We start from the raw sequence: 22,262 nt of genomic DNA, 5'->3' as shown, positions 1-22,262 counted from the left end.
AGCCAGTCAGCCTGTCAGCCAGCCAGTCAGCCAGTCAGCCAGCCAGTCAGCCAGCCAGTCAGTCAGTCAGTCAGTCAGCCAGTCAGCCAGCCAGTCAGTCAGCCTGTCAGCCTGTCAGTCAGTCAGCCAGTCAGTCAGCCAGCCTGTCAGCCAGCCTGTCAGCCAGTCAGTCAGTCAGTCAGCCAGTCAGCCAGTCAGTGTGTGGTAGCCTATAGTCCAGTAGGCAGACTGACAGTTAGGCTGACTGCTGCACACCATTTAGCCTACAGTGGAGCAGTCAGTCAGTCAGTATGGTAATGGTATAGTCCTGCAATCTCCAGGCTTCGACAGGTGTTTGCCCAGTCAGGACAGCACTACCTAACGCTACCTGTCCTGAACACTCCTGGACTACAGAGCCATCCAGGAAGTTGTGTTTGTTCAGACTTTACAGAGTCAACACTACACTGACTAACCCTACTGCATCTCCACAACACAGCACCGCTGGGTCGAACACTGGACGAAAGGGAAGCTTTGTGGTATCCTCTCTGCCTCTTGTCTCTGTCTGTCTCTCTCTCTTGTCTCTCTCTATCTCTCTCTCTCTCTCTGCCAACATCTCTTGGACTCTGTACTTGGATGCAAATGAGCATCCTGCCATCCTCTGTGGCTGGGCTCTGTGGCTGAGCTGTTTCCTCCCTCCCCTCTCACATGGCCGGAGAGAGGGAGAGTACAGCCACCCAGTCACGCAGGCAGGCAGGTGAACCTGAGTCCTGTGCACAGTGTAGAGTATAGTCCAGGGTTAGAAACACAAAGCCAGGTGTGAGACAATGGCTGCCATTATGGCCTTTTATTAGGAAGAAGAAAAGCCTGCTCTGTTTGTATCCAGCCAGGGGCAATGAAGACAGACTACAGACTATCCAGCCAGTCAGGGACAATGGGGACAGACTACAGACTATCCAGCCAATCAGGGCCGGGGGCAATGGAGACAAACTATCCAGCCAGTCAGGGCCAGGGACAATTGGGACAGAGTGGCTGCGTCAATATGTATTTGTTGTCAATGTTTTGGCGTCAGACTGGTAGCAGTTGTGAAAAAAGTAAATAGTTGGACGAGTTGCAGAAGTAATTGAAAATAATGCTATTGTTGATTAGTTGCTTTGTTCATTCATAAGTCTATTTTCTGTTGAACCATATCTACTAGAAACTCATGGACAATATGGACACAGATATACAAAATGTATACTATATATGAATATACAGTACTAGTCAAAAGTTTGGACACATTTACTCATTCAAGTGTTTTTCTTTATTTTTACAATTTTCTACATTGTATGAAACAACACATATGGAATCATGTGGTAACCAAAAAAGTGTTAAACAAATCAAAATATATTTTAGATTTTAGATTCTTCAGAGTAGCCACCCTTTGCCTTGATGACAGCTTTGCACACTATTGGCATTCTCTCAACCAGCTTCCTGAGGTAGTCACCTGGAATGCATTTCAATTAACAGGTGTGCTTTGTTAAAAGTACATTTGTGGAATTTCTTTCCTTCTTAATACTTTTGAGCCAATCAGTTGTGTTGTGACAAGTAAGGGGTGGTATACAGAAGCTTGCCCTATTTGGTAAAAAATAGAAAATAAAAGTAACAAATAATTAAACAGCAGCAGTAAAATAACAATAGTGAGGCTATATACAGGGGGTACCGGTACAGAGTCAATGTGCGGGGGCACCGGTTAGTCGAAGGTAATTGAGGTAATATGTACATGTAGGTAGATTTAAAGTGACTATGCATAGATAATAAACAGAAAGTAGCAGCAGCGTAAAAGAGGGGTCTGGGTAGCCCTTTGATTAGCTGTTCAGGAGTCTTATGACTTGGGGGTAGAAGCTTTTAAGAAGCCTTTTGGACCTGGACTTGGCGCTCCGGTACCGCTTGCCGTGCGGTAGCAGAGAGAACACTATGACTAGGGTGGCATTCTAAAGCCCTATTTTAATAGTAATATACAGTGGTTCCTCCTTTAAAAGTTGCGAGCTTACACCGCGGGACTTAGAGGTACCCAGCGTCACGGCTTCATTGCTCCAGACCACCACAAGGGGGAGTTAGAGCACTCATTATGCATTTGGGTCCCAAGGTTTTTATATGACCAATCATATCGAGTGGTTCCAATAACGAATTTGACGAGAGCCCCCCGTCCCTGGTGACTTTCTTCAGCAAAGATGGCTGACAAAACATTACGGAGGAAGCAAATGTAAGTAGTTATAACGTCATAACGAATCAAGCAAAACATTTACAATTGAGAGGAATATGTTTGTTAATGATGAGACCAATGATTGTGCATATTTTTTTGTCATAAAATTAATTTATGAAAATCACTATTTAGCAAGTTTATTTCCAGTCATATCCAATACCAGGTGTATCAAACTCCATTATTGGAATGATGCTGTGTCTGCATGTATATATTACAATTATACACTTCAACAGTGTTTACCACTCCTGCTCCTGGGACATCAATGATTACACATTGTAACTATGCAATAGACTAGAAACATGATTTAAGTAAAGGCTGATTTGTAATTCATATATACAGAATAAAAACAGTACATCCTGCCAGCACGCCCACAAGCTTGCTGAATGATGTGTGGAAGAGAGCGAGGAATGAGATGGGAGTAACAATCCAGGCTATTTGCTCTGAGACCGGCATAATAATTGTAATGAAACAACCAGGGAGCAGGTTTTGAACCCTCAAAATTCTAGCCCGAAGTCCAGCATGCTATCGACTGTGCCCAAATGTAATAATTGGGGTTGGGGCCGATTGTGGCTAAAAATACTTTATCAATTGAAGTTAGAAGCAAAAGCCTACAACTATTTTAGCACCGTTTTGCGCTGCTCTGAGACAAGCATGGGGACTCAGAGACAAGCGTACTCCTTCCTCCCCGTCGGGGATTTGAACCCCGGTCTCTCGTCCGCACGACACAGGGATTCTTTCGCTAAATAGCCCAGTACTGTACTGCCAACCATCACGTTGTACTGCGCCATATTTTCCGTTCCATCCTAACATGGAACAGACACATGGAATAGAAACATCATAATATTAATCAAATGCATTAAGCAAGTACCAGTCAAAAGTTTGGACACACCTACTCATTCCAGGATTTTTCTTTATTTTTACTATTGTCTACATTGTAGAATAATAGTGAAGACATCACAACTGTAGCAGGTGTAGCCCATCACGCAAATGTTTCCGATTAGCAGGACAATAGATTTTTTATAACCTGGCTACTATTGTGAAAATCCCTCAACTTGCAATGTATTCGATGCTTAAATACTCTAAAGTTTTACATTTGTAACTCAAACCAGCATTTCTTCATCAACATCTTTATGCTTTCGTTAATATTCTTGATCTTCTTCCTTTTTTTCTGTAGCAATTTTGAGCAAATTGCTCAAGGGCCACGGTTGATTTGTCTGTGAAGATGGCGTTATTGAATGTCTCGCCAGCTTTGATCCATGCCTGGGCCTGCAGGACGCAAAGTTCTTTGTTTGTCAGACGAATCATTGGAATCACTGACTCCCTCATGCGTTGAAAAGGGCGAGGAACGAGATGGAGTCACAATCCATGCCAGGCACACCTGTGAGCTCTGGAACTTCACCTCCGGCAGGCAGAGTCAACATACGTGGCGGGTTCGTCAGGTCTTCGGTTCACCCTGACATTTCCATTCCTCTTCTGACAGCAGAACTTGACCAACTGCTCACCAGGCACAGCAAGGGCCACCCGGACCATTATGCTGTTCTGCTATTTCAAGGACGTGTAAACGAAGAGAGATACCACAAATGGGCACAGAATACATAGCCTTCCCGCTGTGGACATCTATTTCAGCACCGCGTGCCCTGCATTCTGTAGTACAGACATGGCCTGCTCTCCCTTATGTAAGGAATTAGGCACTTTCCCATGTTTACTACGGTATGTATTGTGCACAGTAGCCTAATAAATAAATAAACACATTTCGTTAATAAAATAATAAGGTATAATAAAATAAAAAATACTCTTTCAAAATGCAGATGTTGATTTAGTTATGGATCCGTAACGAATTACTATTGGAATAAATATCACTGATTTACAGAAATATTGGAACAACGTTGCCTAATGAAGGCAAACCATTTAGAATCCTCCAATCCTGTAGCCTACTCCAGACCGTCACGTTGTACAGCGCCATATTTTCCATTCAATCCTAACGGAAACCCCGAGGGTTTTTTTTTTTTTTTCTCTGACTACAAACACCATAATATGAATCAAACTAATTAAGCCACATTTCTTAAAATCAATCCCATATACTATGTTATTACAAAAAAAGGTTTTAAATTCTCTGATAATGCCAATACGGAATACTATCAAATGCTTCTCAAAGATGCCCTCTGGTGGTAAAACTAGTAATAACTTGCAGTAACAGAACAAAGGTCTGACAATTAAATAACGTGCCACAGAATGCTGCAGCAGCACGCAAGGTGTGCCGCAGTATGACGCAACTTTTAAAGGAGGATCCACTGTATAACAACAATAGCCTAATTGTCAACCCAACATGCATGACAATCACTGGATTAGGTTGCACATTAAAATATTTTGAATCACAACATGAAAATAATATTTTTTATTTAAAGGTGCACTATGCTGTAATCGCTCTGCCATTTCCTGGTTGCTAAAATTCCAATAGTTCACCTAATTTCAGTTTATGTAACAAACCAAGCATGTATAGTGTAGCGCATGGCTCTTCAACCCTGTTTCTGGAGAGCTACTGTCCTGTAGGTTTTCGCTCCAACCCTAATCTTTGTTATAATTAGCTGGTTGATGAGCTGAATCGGGTTAGCTAGGGTTGAAGTGAAATTACGGTCGGAGTGAAAACCTACAGGACGGAAGCTCTCTAGGAACAGGGTTGGAGAACCCCGGTGTAGAGGTCTGAGTGGGACTGATATCTTCACCTTCAGCTTTTCATACAGCACCCAACCACAGTCCCGCAATGTTATTTTAGGCGTATGTGAATCAGCTCACTTGCCGGCAATGGTCCCAGCAATTTTACAGACACTGTAGTAAACTACAGTCTAATCATATTTAAGTTAATTTCATAGTGATATCATATTTAAGTTCATTTCATTTTCAAGTTAACTGTCACGTGATTCTCCATCCATGTAGACAGCCGACTCAATGAGACCACACATACTAGGCACACTTGAACTCTCACACCCAACTAGGAGAGGTGGGCTACTGGAATTGAAGCAGCGAATTCTGAGTGTGAATAATGCCCCAAAAAATAATGTAATATTTTTAATACAACAGGTAGGCTAACACATACAAAGCAGAAAGACGATCATTTCCAAATAATCTGCGGGACAAGAAAAATGTTTTTATCCCATAGTCATCAGTCTGACTGCCCTCAGCATGAAAAATGCCTACCGTGCCACAACGATAAGAGATAAGAATAACAAATAATTAAAGAGCAGCAGTAAAATAACAATAGCTGGGCTTACAGGGGTTACTGGTACTGAGTCAATGTGCGGGGGCAATGGTGTTGAGGTAATTGAGGTAATATGTACATGTAGGTAGAGTTATTAAAGTGACTATGCATAGATAATAAACAGAGAGTAGCAGCAGCATAGAAGGGGTGGGGGGCAATGCAAATATTCTGGGTAGCCAGTTCAGGAGTCTTAGGGGTAGAAGGGGTAGAAGCTGTTTAGAAACCTCTTGGACCTAGATTTGGCGCTCCGGTACCACTTGTTGTTCGGTAGCAGAGAGAACAGTCTATGACTAGGGTGGCTGGAGTCTTTGACAATTTTTAGGGCTTTCCTCTGACACCGCCTGGTATAGAGGTCCTGGATGGCAGGAAGCTTAGCCCCGGTGATGTACTGGGCCGTACGCACTACCCTCTGTAGCGCCTTGCGGTCGAAGACCGAGCAATTGCCATACCAGGCGGTGATGCAACCCGTCAGGATGCTCTCGATGGTGCAGCTGTAAAACCGTTTGAGGATCTGAGAACCCATGCCAAATCTTTTCAGTCTCCTGAGGGGGAATAGGTTTTGTCGTGCCCTCTTCATGACTGTCTTGGTGTGCTTGGACCATTCTAATTTGTTGTTGATGTGGACGCCATGAAGCTCTCAACCTGCTCCACCACAGCCCCGTTGATGAGAATGGGGGCGTGCTCTGTCTTCTTTTTCCTGTAGTCCACAATCATCTCCTTTGTCTTGATCACATTGAGGTAGAGGTTGCTGTCCTTGCACCACACGGCCAGGTCTCTGACCTCCCTATAGGCTGTCTCATCGTTGTCGGTGATCAGGCCTACCACTGTTGTGTCATCGGCAAACTTAATGGTGGTGTTGGAGTCGTGCCTGGCCGTGCAGTCATGAGTGAACAGGGAGTACAGGAGGGGACTGAGCACGCACCCCTGAGGGGCTCCTGTGTTGAGGATCAACGTGGCGGATCTGTTGTTACCTACTAGGGATGCAACGGTACACAGTATGTTGTCGAACCGTTCGATACGCCCCCTACGGTTCAATACGCACACGTCAACTGCGGAATTCCGATATGCCTGTCATTTTCCTATCATTTCCAAAACGTGCTTATTGCGCTGCAGACTACACGCACGTTGTACATCCAGATCCACAGAACCAGACGCTCAGATTGTGAAGAGGCAAGGCAGGCAACTGCTTGGGGCCCCAGGCCATTAGGGGGATCCTGAGGGCTGACAAACTTTACTCCACAGCAATGTCTCAAAATGTGGCAACCGCAGTGACTGCAACCAACTCCTCCTTAAACAACCAATGGACAATTTGCAATGACATCTCAGTAGGAAACCTTCCTAAAGGGGCCCCGTGAAGAGATGGGAAACTAAAAACTAAAAACAAATATTCTCTCAGCTCCAACGTGATAATGGCAAGTGCTAGTGAGACAGAGAGAAGCAAATTTGAAGAGGCACCGCCATCTTTCAAATCTGCTGTGTGGGAAATGTTGGATTCAGCGTGCAATACGATGACAAGGGTAAGAAGACAGTAAACAAATAAAGTACTGTCTGCAAGCATTGCTTTGTCACTGTCGAATGGAAACACTTCTACGCTACTCGAATGGAAACACTTCTAACATGATGTGTCATTTACGTCGCCATGACCCGGCCGTATCCCTTGCTCGTGGAGTTGGAGCAAGGAGAGTCCACTCGTTAGCGAAAACACAACAATCACTTGCTGTTGCCTTCCAACAATAATTTACGACAAATTCAGAAAAACATCACGAAATAACGAAAGCAGTAGGAGTATTCATAGCCAAAGAGTTGCAGCCACATTCGGTGGTTACTGACTCGGGATTTCGTCACCTGATGAAAAAAATGTAATCGCATTACAATGTCCCCTCCCGCACATTTCAGCAGCAAAGTAATTCCCAAACTCTATGAAACATCTCAGAGAGAAATTGAAAAGGAATTGACACAGACACCCTATCTAGCTCTCTCCACTGATAGTTGGACCATCAAAGCAACTCCAAGCTACCTCACTGTGACGGTTCACTATGTTCTGGAAGCTACCTCACTGTGATGGTTCACTATGTACTGGAAGCTACTTCACTGTGACGGTTCACTATGTTCTGGAAGCTACCTCACTGTGACGGTTCACTATGTACTGGAAGCTACCTCTCTGTGACGGTTCACTATGTACTGAAAGCTACCTCACTGTGATGGTTCACTATGTACTGGAAGCTACCTCACTGTGATGGTTCACTATGTTCTGGAAGCTACCCCACTGTGACGGTTCACTATGTTCTGGAAGCTACCCCACTGTGACGGTTCACTATGTACTGGAAGCTACTTCACTGTGACGGTTCACTATGTACTGGATTGGGAGATGAAGAGCTACATTTTGCAAACTCGTCCCCTGTATGAGAGTCATACAAGCGCACACTTTTCTTAAATATAAAGATACCGAAACCGTACCGTTACCGTGGCCCACAAACCGTGATACATACCGAACCGTGGGCCCACTGTACCGTTACCTTCACCACCTGGGGGCGGCCCGTCAGGAAGTCCAGGATCCAGTTGCAGAGGGAGGTGTTTAGTCCCACGGTCTTTAGCTTAGTGATGAGCTTTGTGGGCACTATGGTGTTGAGCTGTAGTCAATGAATAGCATTCTCACATAGGTGTTCCTTTTGTCCAGGTGAGAAAGGGCAGTGTGGAGTGCAATAGAGATTGCATCATCTGGGGATCTGTGGGGGCGGTATGCAATTGGGAGTGGGTCTAGGGTTTCTGGGATAATGGTTTTGATGTGAGCCATGACCAGCTTTTCAAAGCATTTCATGCCTACAGACGTGAGTGCTACGGGTCGGTAGTCATTTAGGCAGGTTACCTTAGTGTTCTTGGGCACAGGGACTATGATGGTCTGCTTGAAACATGTTGGTATTACAGACTCAGACAGGGAGAGGTTGAAAATGGCAGTGAAGACACTTGCCAGTTGGTCAGCGCATGCTCGGAGCACACGTCCTGGTAATCCGGTTGGCCCTACAGCTTTGTGAATGTTGACCTGTTTGAAGGTCTTACTCACGTCGGCTGCGGAGAACATGATCACACAGTCATCCGGAACAGCTGATGCTCTCAAGCATGCTTCAGTGTTCATTGCCTCGAAGCGAGCATAGAAGTTATTCAGCTTGTACAAAGGAGTTTGCCAGTGATTCTAATATTTTTGCAAGGCACGATAGCTTACAAATTGGGCAGTAGTTATCTAGGTCAGAATGATATCCAAATTCTTATTTACAAATCCGGACGACGCTCCTGATCACGGACGGGTTGTGATACAGCCCGGGATCGAACCAGTGTCTGTAGGGACGCCTCTAGCACTGAGATGCAGTGCCTTAGACCGCTGCCTTAGACCACTGCGCCATTCAGGAACGAAAGGTAAACAGAAAGGTCTGAATCAGAGATAGAGGGACATACCCTCCCTATCATACAACCCCAGGTCATACAGGAAATGTTGCTCATTGTCATACAGGAAATGTTGCTCATTGAAAGTTGTATCTTTGTAATAATGCACAAACACAATTTAGGTAGCTTAGTATCTCTACTGCAGGCAATGGGATAATGGTCACTGAGCTCGTTAGCAAAGATTCCATTGGCTAGATACTTTTGTCAGAATTATATCCAATATAGTTGATTTTTCAGGGTGTTTTAAGTTGGGGTGGGTTTGTTTAGTTATAAGTTGAGTTAAATTTAGCTCAGTACAAATATCATTCAGTCTATCTGATACTGACATCAACCAATCCAAGTTAAGATCACCCAACATTTATAATTCAGAATCAGCATAATTAGACAGCAAGTCAGACAATTTGTTAAGAGCAATTGGGAGGGCCGAAGAAGGGCGATAAACTCCCCTCCAGACGTGACTCTTGGCATTCTCATGGTCTGAGAGTGCTTTAGGTGCATTTTGGCAAACTCCAAGTGGGCTGTCATGTGCCTTTTACTGATGAGTGGCTTCCATCTGGCCACTCTACCATGAAGGCCTGCTTGGTGTAGTGCTACAGAGATGGTTGTCCTTCTGGAAGTTTCTCCCATCTCCACAGAAGAACTCTGGAGCTCTGTCAGAGTGACCATTGGGTTCTTGGTCACCTCCCTGACCAAGGCCCTTCTCCCCCGATTGCTCAGTTTGGCCGGGTGGCCAGCTCTAGATAGAGTCTTGGAGGTTGAATGATGGAGGCCACTGTGTTCTTGGGGACCTTCAATGCTGCAGACATTTTTTGGTACCCTTCCCCAGATCTGTGCCTCAACACAATCCTGTCTCTGAGCTCTACGTACAATTCCTTCGACCTTATGGCTTGGTTTTTGCTCTGACATGCACTGTCATCTGTGGGACCTTATATAGACTGGTGTGTGTCTTTACAAATCATGTCCAATCAATTGAATTTACCACAGGTGGACTCCAATCAAGTTGTAGAAACATCTCAAGGATGATCAATGGAAGAAGGATGCACCTGAGCTAAATGTTGAGTCTGAAAGCATTTACACTTATGTAAATCAGGTATTGCAGTTTTTTATTTTTTATACATTTGCAAATATTTCTAAAAACCTGTTTTTGTTTTGTCATTATGGGGTATTGTGTATAGATGAATGAGAAAAATAAATAATTTAACCCATTTTAGAACAAGGCTGTAACATAACAAAATGTGGAAAAAGTGAAAGGGTCTGAATACTTTCCGAAAGTGTAACTTGTGTAACTTTATGAGCTGTATGTGTAACTTTATGAGCTGGATTGCCTGTCTTTGGAAATATTTATTTTTCGTTTCTGCTAGTTAGCATTTTTAGCTTGCAGCCTCCAAGGAAATTCGCTATTTGCCCAATGGGCTTTTTGGGCGTTTTTTCTTGGCGCCCCCTTGTATACTAAGCTGGTAATACCGTAAATTCCCAGGATGAGAGTAGAACTGTAGGATGATATGAACATCTGGATACCACCCAAACCTACTATCAACCACTACATCCCGTACAATGGAACTCCTTACGATGGAACTCCATACAATGGAACTCTGTACGATGGAACTCCGTACGATGGAACTCCGTACGATGGAACGCCGTACGATGGAACTCCGCACGATGGAACTCCGCACGATGGAACTCCGCACGATGGAACTCCGTACGATGGAACTCCCTACGATGGAACTCCCTACGATGGAACTCCCTACGATGGAACTCCGTACGATGGAACTCCGTACGATGGAACTCCCTACGATGGAACTCCGCGCGATGGAACTCCGCGCGATGGAACTCCGCGCGATGGAACTCCGCGCGATGGAACTCCGCGCGATGGAACTCCGCGCGATGGAACTCCGCACGATGGAACTCCGCACGATGGAACTCCGCACGATGGAACTCCGCACGATGGAACTCCGTACGATGGAACTCCGTACGATGGAACTCCGCACGATGGAACACCGTACGATGGAACTCCGTACGATGGAACTCCGTACGATGGAACTCCGTACGATGGAACTCCGTACGATGGAACTCCGTACGATGGAACACCGTACGATGGAACTCCGTACGATGGAACACCGTACGATGGAACTCCGTACGATGGAACTCCGTACGATGGAACTCCGTACGATGGAACTCCGCACGATGGAACTCCGCACGATGGAACTCCGCACGATGGAACTCCGCACGATGGAACTCCGTACGATGGAACTCCGTACGATGGAACTCCGTACGATGGAACACCGTACGATGGAACGATGGAACTCCGTACGATGGAACTCCGCACGATGGAACTCCGCACGATGGAACTCCGCACGATGGAACTCCGCACGATGGAACTCCGTACGATGGAACTCCGTACGATGGAACTCCGTACGATGGAACACCGTACGATGGAACGATGGAACTCCGTACGATGGACGTCCTTCTGCAGCAACCCAATATCATACATCATCCGGTCACACCAAAGGAACTTTTTACACACATACCCCTTGTTCCTTATGTGCTCGGTCTTCCACTCTGTCCCTCTGGTTAGTGAACATTTCACAGCGGTAGCATTGAACAGTCAATGGCTGGCCATTGATATCCATTGGATAGTCATCGGTAGCCATAATGCTAACAACAAAGCAGGCTAGCCACAGCTAGCAGGGCAAGCATAAAGTTGAAAAAGTCCAATAAGGCGATGTGTTCTGTAAAGAGCTAAAATATGCTACAAAAACAACCAAAAAGACGAGTGCATCGTCACAGACCTGTACAGGCCATCTGTTGATACACTCAAGTAAAGTTAAATATAAAATAGCCTATAAATGAGGATTAAATAGCTCACAGACGAGTTTAACAGACACACATACACATGATAAGACACACACTCCACACACACGTACACATGGATGTTGTATTGTAGAGACGTGATAGTGAAGTAGTGGCCAGAGGGAACATATTAAATGTATTGAGTAAATTGTTATGAAATGTAATGTCATGTAATATTTTAAACTGTATATAACTGTTTTAATGTTGCTGGACCACAGGAAGAGTAGCTGCTGCCTTGGCAGGAACTAATGGGGATCCATAATAAACCCCAGGAAGAGTAGCTGCTGCCTTGGAAGGAACTAATGGGGATCCATAATAAACCCCAGGAAGAGTTGCTGCTGCCTTGGCAGGAACTAATGGGGATCCATAATAAACCCCAGGAAGAGTAGCTGCTGCCTTGGCAGGAACTAATGGGGATCCATAATAAACCCCAGGAAGAGTTGCTGCTGCTTTGGAAGGAACTAATGGGGATCCATAATAAACCCCAGGAAGAGTAGCTGCTGCCTTGGCAGGAACTAATGGGGATCCATAATAAACCCCAGGAAGAGTATCTGTTAACTTAGCAGGAACTAATGACGATCCATAATAAATACCAATACAAACTACTCGTCCACTACTCGCTCCAAACATTACTTGCTACCCGTCATCCCAGAATGCTATATGACTGAACGAATGGGTAAAGTACAGCTTTTTGTAATCCAGAACTGAAGGGTGTTCTCTCTCTGATCCTCAGGAGTGGATGACGAAACAGACTTCTTCTTCAATCACAGTAGTCTATTACACGTTTTAATAAAGCTGGGAATTACTTTAGAACACCCCCTGTTGCCAGGATACTAATGTTTTCTATCGCGTGACGCCGGGAAAGGAAAACAATTGGTGCGACCAAATCATGGGCTGTTTGGTCCCTTGGTGGCACTAGTACCACCAGTGGAAAATATTGGTCTGGAGTTCTGGCTTTAGCCCATGGCAAAATGTGTGGGATGTTCCCTAATGATGAAAGGGTTTGGGAAGCGTTGATTTAGCGTGTTAAAATAGCTTCTATAAAAGAGCTTCCTTTAGCAAACCAAAATTATTGATCCTATCCTAATGTGAATATGGATGAAACAGTAATGCTGCTGTGCAGCAAGATGTACCTGTAGCAGATAGCTCATCTAGTCTAGTGGGTACAGAAGGTGTAACAGACAGCTCATCTAGTCTAGTGGGTACAGAAGGTGTAACAGACAGCTCATCTAGTCTAGTGGGTACAGAAGGTGTAACAGACAGCTCATCTAGTCTAGTGGGTACAGAAGGTGTAACAGACAGCTCATCTAGTCTAGTGGGTACAGAAGGTGTAACAGACAGCTCATCTAGTCTAGTGGGTACAGAAGGTGTAACAGACAGCTCATCTAGTCTAGTGGGTACAGAAGGTGTAACAGACAGCTCATCTAGTCTAGTGGGTACAGAAGGTTAGCCAGCCTGAGTTCCTATTTTTACCCTCCGCAGGGTGTCAATCATACCACAGAGCTGCTGTTGTGGAGATAACAAAAGAGACTGGGAGTTTAGCCATGATCCCTTCATCCAGCGCGCACACACACACACGCTCACACACACACACACACACACCAGACCCCAGCCTGTTATCGTTAGTGCTGAAGCATGACCACTATAGACATCAGGGCGATATGAGACTAAGGAGCTGAGGGGGGTGAGGTCATTATAGACATCAGGACAATATGAGATTAAGGAGTACTGTCAAATGGTACTGTCATATGGTACTGTCATATGGTACTGTCAAATGGTACTGTCATATGGTACTGTCATATGGTACTGTCATATGGTACTGTCATATGGTACTGTTGTATGGTACTGTCATATGGTACTGTCATATGGTACTGTCATATGGTACTGTCAAATGGTACTGTCATATGGTACTGTCATATGGTACTGTCAAATGGTACTGTCATATGGTACTGTCAAATGGTACTGTTGTATGGTACTGTCATATGGTACTGTCATATGGTACTGTCATATGGTACTGTCATATGGTACTGTTGTATGGTACTGTCATATGGTACTGTCATATGGTACTGTCAAATGGTACTGTCATATGGTACTGTCATATGGTACTGTCAAATGGTACTGTCATATGGTACTGTCAAATGGTACTGTTGTATGGTACTGTTGTATGGTACTGTCATATGGTACTGTCATATGGTACTGTCAAATGGTACTGTCATATGGTACTGTCAAATGGTACTGTCATATGGTACTGTTGTATGGTACTGTCATATGGTACTGTTGTATGGTACTGTCATATGGTACTGTTATATGGTACTGTCGTATGGTACTGTCATATGGTACTGTCATATGGTACTGTCATATGGTACTGTTGTATGGTACTGTTGTATGGTACTGTTATATGGTACTGTCGTATGGTACTGTCATATGGTACTGTCATATGGTACTGTCATATGGTACTGTTGTATGGTACTGTCATATGGTACTGTCATATGGTACTGTCATATGGTACTGTCAAATGGTACTGTCATATGGTACTGTCATATGGTACTGTCATATGGTACTGTTGTATGGTGCTGTCATATGTTACTGTCATATGGTACTGTCATATGGTACTGTCATATGGTACTGTTGTATGGTGCTGTCATATGGTACTGTAATATGGTACTGTTGTATGGTACTGTTATATGGTACTGTCATATGGTACTGTCATATGGTACTGTCATATGGTACTGTTGTATGGTACTGTCATATGGTACTGTTGTATGGTACTGTCATATGGTACTGTCATATGGTACTGTCGTATGGTACTGTCATATGGTACTGTCATATGGTACTGTCGTATGGTACTGTCGTATGGTACTGTCGTATGGTACTGTCATATGGTACTGTCATATGGTACTGTCATATGGTATTGTCGTATGGTACTGTCATATGGTACTGTCATATGGTACTGTTGTATGGTACTGTCGTATGGTACTGTCATATGGTACTGTCATATGGTACTGTCATATGGTACTGTCGTATGGTACTGTCATATGGTACTGTTGTATGGTACTGTCATATGGTACTGTCATATGGTACTGTCATATGGTACTGTCATATGGTGCTGTTGTATGGTACTGTACAGACGGAGAGGGACAGAAGGAGATGGACAGACGGAGAGAGACAGAAGGAGCGGGACAGACGGAGAGGGACAGACGGAGAGGGGCGGAAGGAGAGGGACAGACGGAGAGGGACAGACGGAGAGGGACAGATGAGGTGGGACAGAAGGAGAGGGACAGATGAAGAGGGACAGATAGAGAGGGACAGAATGACAGGGACAGATGGAGAGGGACAGAAGGAGAGGGACAGACGGAGAGGGACAGATGAGGTGGGACAGAAGGAGAGGGACAGATGAAGAGGGACAGACGGAGAGGGACAGAATGACAGGGACAGATGGAGAGGGACAGAAGGAGAGGGACAGACGGAGAGGGACAGATGAGGTGGGACAGAAGGAGAGGGACAGATGAAGAGGGACAGATGGAGTGGGACAGATGGAGAGGGACAGATGGAGAGGGACAGAAGGAGAGGGACAGAAGGAGAGGGACAGAAGGAGAGGGACAGACGGAGAGGGACAAATGAAGAGGGACAGATGGAGAGGGACAGAAGGAGAGGGACAGACGGAGAGGGACAGAAGGAGAGGGACAGACGGAGAGGGACAGATGAGGTGGGACAGAAGGAGAGGGACAGATGGAGAGGGACAGACGGAGGGGGACAGATGGAGAGGGACAGAAGGAGAGGGACAGATGGAGAGGGACAGATGGAGAGGGACAGATGGCCCCGGCATGACAGGGGTATGATGGTTTGTGTTATTTACCTGCGGACAGTGAGTCGGAGAGTCTTGTAGGATCCTTTGACCAATGAGACCGCTTCCTGCCTGAATCCACTGAGTTCCACGTCGTTAATGACAACCACCTGGTCTCCTGGCAACAGGGGGTGTTCCAACAGGTCTGCCTTCCCACCTCCCTCAACCTGGAGAAGAAAGAAGAATACATTTTCACTATACACATCTAGTCATCTCCATAAAGCTGTCACTCATCAGAAAGCTGTTTACACTGTACAAATTATTAATCACTATTACTGGAACACACACCATCCATACAGCCATTATTAGTATGACATTTACATGGTTTTGGTGAAATTGAACTAACAGACGCTCAGTTGGTGTTCTTTAGGTTCCTTGGGGTGGAATTGAGCGGGACATGTTTTCATTCTCCAGTCATTTCAGATAGTTTACATAATCCAGTCATTTCAGAAAGTTTAAATAATCCAGTCATTTCAGATAGTTTACATAATCCAGTCATTTCAGAAAGTTTACATAATCCAGTCATTTCAGATAGTTTACATTCTCCAGTCATTTCAGATAGTTTACATGCTCCAGTCATTTCAGAAAGTTTAAATGCTCCAGTCATTTCAGATAGTTTACATGCTCCAGTCATTTCAGATAGTTTACATGCTCAAGTCATTTCAGGTAGCTTACATAGTTTACATTCTCCAGTCATTTCAGATAGCTTACATGCTCCAGTCATTTCAGATAGTTTACATAATCCAGTAATTTCAGAAAGTTTACATAATCCAGTAATTTCAGATAGTTTACATGCTCCAGTCATTTCAGGTAGCTTACATAGTTTACATGCTCTAGTCATTTCAGGTAGCTTACATAGTTTACATGCTCCTGTCATTTCAGATAGTTTACATGCTCCAGTCATTTCAAGTAGTTTACATGCTCCTGTCATTTCAGGTAGTTTACATGCTCCAGTCATTTCAGGTAGTTTACATGCTCCAGTCATTTCAGGTATCTTACATAGTTTACATTCTCCAGTCATTTCAGATAGTTTACATTCTCCAGTCATTTCAGATAGCTTACATGCTCCAGTCATTTCAGATAGTTTACATGCTCCAGTCATTTCAGATAGTTTACATGCTCCAGTCATTTAAGGTAGCTTACATAGCTTACATTCTCCAGTCATTTCAGATAGCTTACATGCTCCAGTCATTTCAGATAGCTTACATGCTCCAGTCAATTCAGATAGTTTACATGCTCCAGTCAATTCAGATAGTTTACATAATCCAGTCATTTCAGAAAGTTTACATAATCCAGTCATTTCAGATAGTTTACATTCTCCAGTCATTTCAAATAGCTTACATGCTGCAGTCATTTCAGATAGTTTACATGCTCCAGTCATTTCGGATAGTTTACATGCTCCAGTCATTTCAGGTAGCTTACATAGTTTACATGCTCTAGTCATTTCAGGTAGCTTACATAGTTTACATGCTCCTGTCATTTCAGATAGTTTACATGCTCCAGTCAATTCAGATAGCTTACATGCTCCAGTCAATTCAGATAGTTTACATAATCCAGTCAATTCAGATAGTTTACATAATCCAGTCATTTCAGAAAGTTTACATAATCCAGTCATTTCAGATAGTTTACATTCTCCAGTCATTTCAGATAGCTTACATGCTCCAGTCATTTCAGGTAGTTTACATGCTCCTGTCATTTCAGGTAGTTTACATGCTCCAGTCATTTCAGGTAGTTTACATGCTCCAGTCATTTCAGGTATCTTACATAGTTTACATTCTCCAGTCATTTCAGATAGTTTACATTCTCCAGTCATTTCAGATAGTTTACATGCTCCAGTCATTTCAGATAGCTTACATGCTCCAGTCATTTCAGATAGTTTACATGCTCCAGTCATTTCAGATAGTTTACATGCTCCAGTCATTTAAGGTAGCTTACATAGCTTACATTCTCCAGTCATTTCAGATAGCTTACATGCTCCAGTCATTTCAGATAGCTTACATGCTCCAGTCAATTCAGATAGTTACATAATCCAGTCATTTCAGAAAGTTTACATAATCCAGTCATTTCAGATAGTTTACATTCTCCAGTCATTTCAGATAGCTTACATGCTGCAGTCATTTCAGATAGTTTACATGCTCCAGTCATTTCGGATAGTTTACATGCTCCAGTCATTTCAGGTAGCTTACATAGTTTACATGCTCTAGTCATTTCAGGTAGCTTACATAGTTTACATGCTCCTGTCATTTCAGATAGTTTACATGCTCCTGTCATTTCAGGTAGTTTACATGCTCCAGTCATTTCAGGTAGTTTACATGCTCCAGTCATTTCAGGAATCTTACATAGTTTACATTCTCCAGTCATTTCAGGTAGTTTACATGCTCCAGTCATTTCAGATAGTTTACATGCTCCAGTCATTTCAGAAAGTTTACATAATCCAGTCATTTCAGGTAGTTTACATTCCCCAGTCATTTCAGGTAGTTTACATGCTCCAGTCATTTCAGGTAGTTTACATTCTCCAGTCATTTCAGGTAGTTTACATGCTCCAGTCATTTCAGGTATCTTACATAGTTTACATTCTCCAGTCATTTCAGATAGTTTACATTCTCCAGTCATTTCAGGTAGCTTACATAGCTTACATGCTCCAGTCATTTCAGATAGCTTACATGCTCCAGTCATTTCAGATAGTTTACATGCTCCAGTCATTTCAGATAGTTTACATTCTCCAGTCATTTCAGGTAGTTTACATTCTCCAGTCATTTCAGATAGTTTACATGCTCCAGTCATTGTATTCCCAAGCTGAATTGACCTTCAGACAGAATATAACTGGAGCATGCATTATAGCTATTTCGAAGTTACAGTTCATATAAGGAAATCAGTCAATTGAAATCCATTCATTAGGCCCTAATCTATGGATTTCACATTAGTGGGAATACAGATATGCATCACAGATGCCTTAAAAAAATGTAGGGGTGTGGATTAGAAAACCAGTCAGTATCTGGTGTGACCACCATTTGCCTCATGCAGCACAACACATCTCCTTCACATAGAGTTGATCAGGCAGGTTTTTTTTACCTTTGTTTAACTAGGCAAGTCAGTTAAGAACAAATTCTTATTTTCAATGACAGCCTAGTAACAGTTGGTTAACTGCCTTGTTCAGGGGCGGAACGACAGATTTTTACCTTGTCAGCTCAGGGATTCGATCTTGCAACCTTTCGGTTGCTAGTCCAACGCTCTAACCACTAGACTACCTGCCGCCCTTGATTGCTGTGTGTGGAATGTTGTCCCACTCCTCTTCAATGGCTGTGCAAAGTTGCTGGACATTGGCTGGAACTGGAACATGCTGTCGTACACGTCGATCCAGAGCATCCCAAACATGCTCAATGGGTGACATGTCTGGTGAGTATGCAGGCTATGGAAGTACTGGGACATTTTCAGCTTCCAGGAATTGTGTAGAGATCCTTGCGACATGGGGCAGTGCATTATCATGCTGAAACATGAGGTGATGGCAGCGGATGAATGAAAAGACAATGGGCCTCAGGATCTCGTCATGGTATCTTTGTGCATTTAAATCACCATCAATAAAATGCAATTGTGTTGGTTGTCCGTAGCTTATGCCTGCCCATACCATAACCCCGCCTCCACCGTGGGGCACTCTGTTCACAACGTTGACATCAGCAAGCCACTCAACCACACGATGCCATACACGCTGTCTGCCATCTGCCCAGTACAGTTGAAACCAGGATTCATCCATGAAGAGCACACTTCTCCAGCGTGCCAGTGGCCATCGAAGGTGAGCGTTTGCCCACTGAAGTCGGTAACGACGGCGAACTGCAGTCAGGTCAAGACACTGGTGAGGACGACGAGCACGGTGAGGATGACGAGCACTGTGAGGATGACGAGCACTGTGAGGATGATGAGCACGCAGATGAGCTTCCCTGAGACGGTTTCTGACAGTTTGTGCAGAAATTCTTAAGTTGTGCAAACCTAGTTTCAGACGATCCCGCAGGTGAAGATGCCGGATGTGGAGGTCCTGGGCTGGCATGGTTAAACTTGGTCTGTGGTCGTGAGGCCGGTTGGACGTACTGCCAAATTCTCTAAAACGACGTTGGAGGCGGCTTACGGTAGAGAAATTAACATTTAATTATCTGACAACAGCTCTGGCGGACTTTCCTGCAGACAGCACGCTCCCTCAACACTTGAGACATCTGTGACATTGTGTTGTGTGACAGAACTGCACATTTTAGAGTGGCCTTATACTGTCCCCAGCACAAGGTGCACCTGTGCAATGATCATGCTATTTAATCAGCTTCTTGATATGCCACACCTGTCAGGTGGATGGATTATCTTGTCAAAGGAGAAATGCTCAATAACAGGGATGTAAACACATTTGTGCACAACATTTTAGACAAATACGTTTTTGTGCGTATTGAACATTTCTGGGATCTTTAATTTCAGCTCATGAAACATGGGACCAACACTTTACAAGTTGTGTTTATATTTTTGTTTCAGTGTATATAATTGCCATTCTGACAGAATATTGCAATTGAAAACGTGGAATATTTTGATTAATCAGAGAAGCAGGCATATGTTTTATTTAACATGGCAAGTCAGTTAAGAACAAATTCTTATTTTTAATGACGGCCTAGGAATAACTTTTTACACTTCCTTAGTGGTAAATAGAGAAAAGGCCAGGGGGGATTTGCTTAACTTAAAAGTGTCTTAAAAGACTACAGATGCTGCCAAGGTTCTGACAATGAACCTATCAATATGGTCTTCCTCCCAAAGGGCACCCTATTCCCTATATAGTGCACTACTTTTGACCAGGGCCCATAAGGCTTTGGTCAAAGTAGTGCACTATATAGGAAAGAGGGTGCCCTTTGGGAGGTTACCATGGACATGAACAAAAACACTCATCATCTTAACCTTTCCTTAACCCTCTTCTTCTAGCAGTCCAAGGATAGGCGAGACAGCATGTCTGAGTGTCAATACACTGTCCACAGTCTGGGCCTTCAATAACAACCATATAAAATAACCACTTCGAAAAAAGTGAGGAAAAATCAACATGCTGTAATGGGTATTTATTGTCTTTAAGTCTGGATTGGGTATCTATTCTCCTTCAGTCTGGAATGGGTATCTATTCTCCTTCAGTCTGGATTGGGTATCTATTCTCCTTCAGTCTGGATTGGGTATCTATTCTCCTTCAGTCTGGATTGGGTATCTATTCTCCTTCAGTCTGGATTGGGTATCTATTCTCCTTCAGTCTGGATTGGGTATCTATTCTCCTTCAGTCTGGATTGGGTATCTATTCTCCTTCAGTCTGGATTGGGTATCTATTCTCATTCAGTCTGGATTGGGTATCTATTCTCCTTCAGTCTGGATTGGGTATCTATTCTCCTTCAGTCTGGATTGGGTATCTATTCTCCTTCAGTCTGGATTGGGTATCTATTCTCCTTCAGTCTGGATTGGGTATCTATTCTCCTTCAGTCTGGATTGGGTATCTATTCTCCTTCAGTCTGGATTGGGTATCTATTCTCCTTCAGTCTGGATTGGGTATCTATTCTCCTTCAGTCTGGATTGGGTATCTATTCTCCTTCAGTCTGGATTGGGTATCTATTCTCCTTCAGTCTGGATTGGGTATCTATTCTCCTTCAGTCTGGATTGGGGTATCTATTCTCCTTCAGTCTGGATTGGGTATCTATTCTCCTTCAGTCTGGATTGGGTATCTATTCTCCTTCAGTCTGGATTGGGTATCTATTCTCCTTCAGTCTGGATTGGGTATCTATTCTCTTCAGTCTGGATTGGGTATCTATTCTCCTTCAGTCTGGATTGGGTATCTATTCTCCTTCAGTCTGGATTGGGTATCTATTCTCCTTCAGTCTGGATTGGGTATCTATTCTCCTTCAGTCTGGATTGGGTATCTATTCTCCTTCAGTCTGGATTGGGTATCTATTCTCCTTCAGTCTGGATTGGGTATCTATTCTCCTTCAGTCTGGATTGGGTATCTATTCTCCTTCAGTCTGGATTGGGTATCTATTCTCCTTCAGTCTGGATTGGGTATCTATTCTCCTTCAGTCTGGATTGGGTATCTATTCTCCTTCAGTCTGGAATGGGTATCTATTCTCCTTCAGTCTGGATTGGGTATCTATTCTCCTTCAGTCTGGATTGGGTATCTATTCTCCTTCAGTCTGGATTGGGTATCTATTCTCCTTCAGTCTGGATTGGGTATCTATTCTCCTTCAGTCTGGATTGGGTATCTATTCTCCTTCAGTCTGGATTGGGTATCTATTCTCCTTCAGTCTGGATTGGGTATCTATTCTCCTTCAGTCTGGATTGGGTATCTATTCTCCTTCAGTCTGGATTGGGTATCTATTCTCCTTCAGTCTGGATTGGGTATCTATTCTCCTTCAGTCTGGATTGGGTATCTATTCTCCTTCAGTCTGGATTGGGTATCTATTCTCCTTCAGTCTGGATTGGTATCTATTCTCCTTCAGTCTGGATTGGGTATCTATTCTCCTTCAGTCTGGATTGGGTATCTATTCTCCTTCAGTCTGGATTGGGTATCTATTCTCCTTCAGTCTGGATTGGGTATCTATTGTCCTTCAGTCTGGATTGGGTATCTATTCTCCTTCAGTCTGGATGGTATCTATTCTCCT

General features: G+C 43.7%; 1 protein-coding gene across 1 annotated transcript in view; it reads right to left on the bottom strand.

The window, feature by feature from the left end:
• The window catches only part of LOC115149503 (protein Shroom3), a 135,335-nt gene that overhangs the window by 93,934 nt on the left and 19,139 nt on the right, over nt 1–22,262 (bottom strand). Inside the window, exon 2 of the mRNA XM_029692434.1 lies at nt 15,622–15,776. Coding sequence (XP_029548294.1) covers nt 15,622–15,776 — 155 coding nt within the window. The remainder of the gene's footprint in view (nt 1–15,621; nt 15,777–22,262) is intronic.

The sequence above is a fragment of the Salmo trutta genome, chromosome 15 (assembly GCF_901001165.1).
Source record: "Salmo trutta chromosome 15, fSalTru1.1, whole genome shotgun sequence".
NCBI classification, from domain to species: Eukaryota; Metazoa; Chordata; class Actinopteri; order Salmoniformes; family Salmonidae; genus Salmo; species Salmo trutta.
Note: the sequence above shows the minus strand (reverse complement) of the source record. Positions and strands in the feature narration are given on the sequence as shown.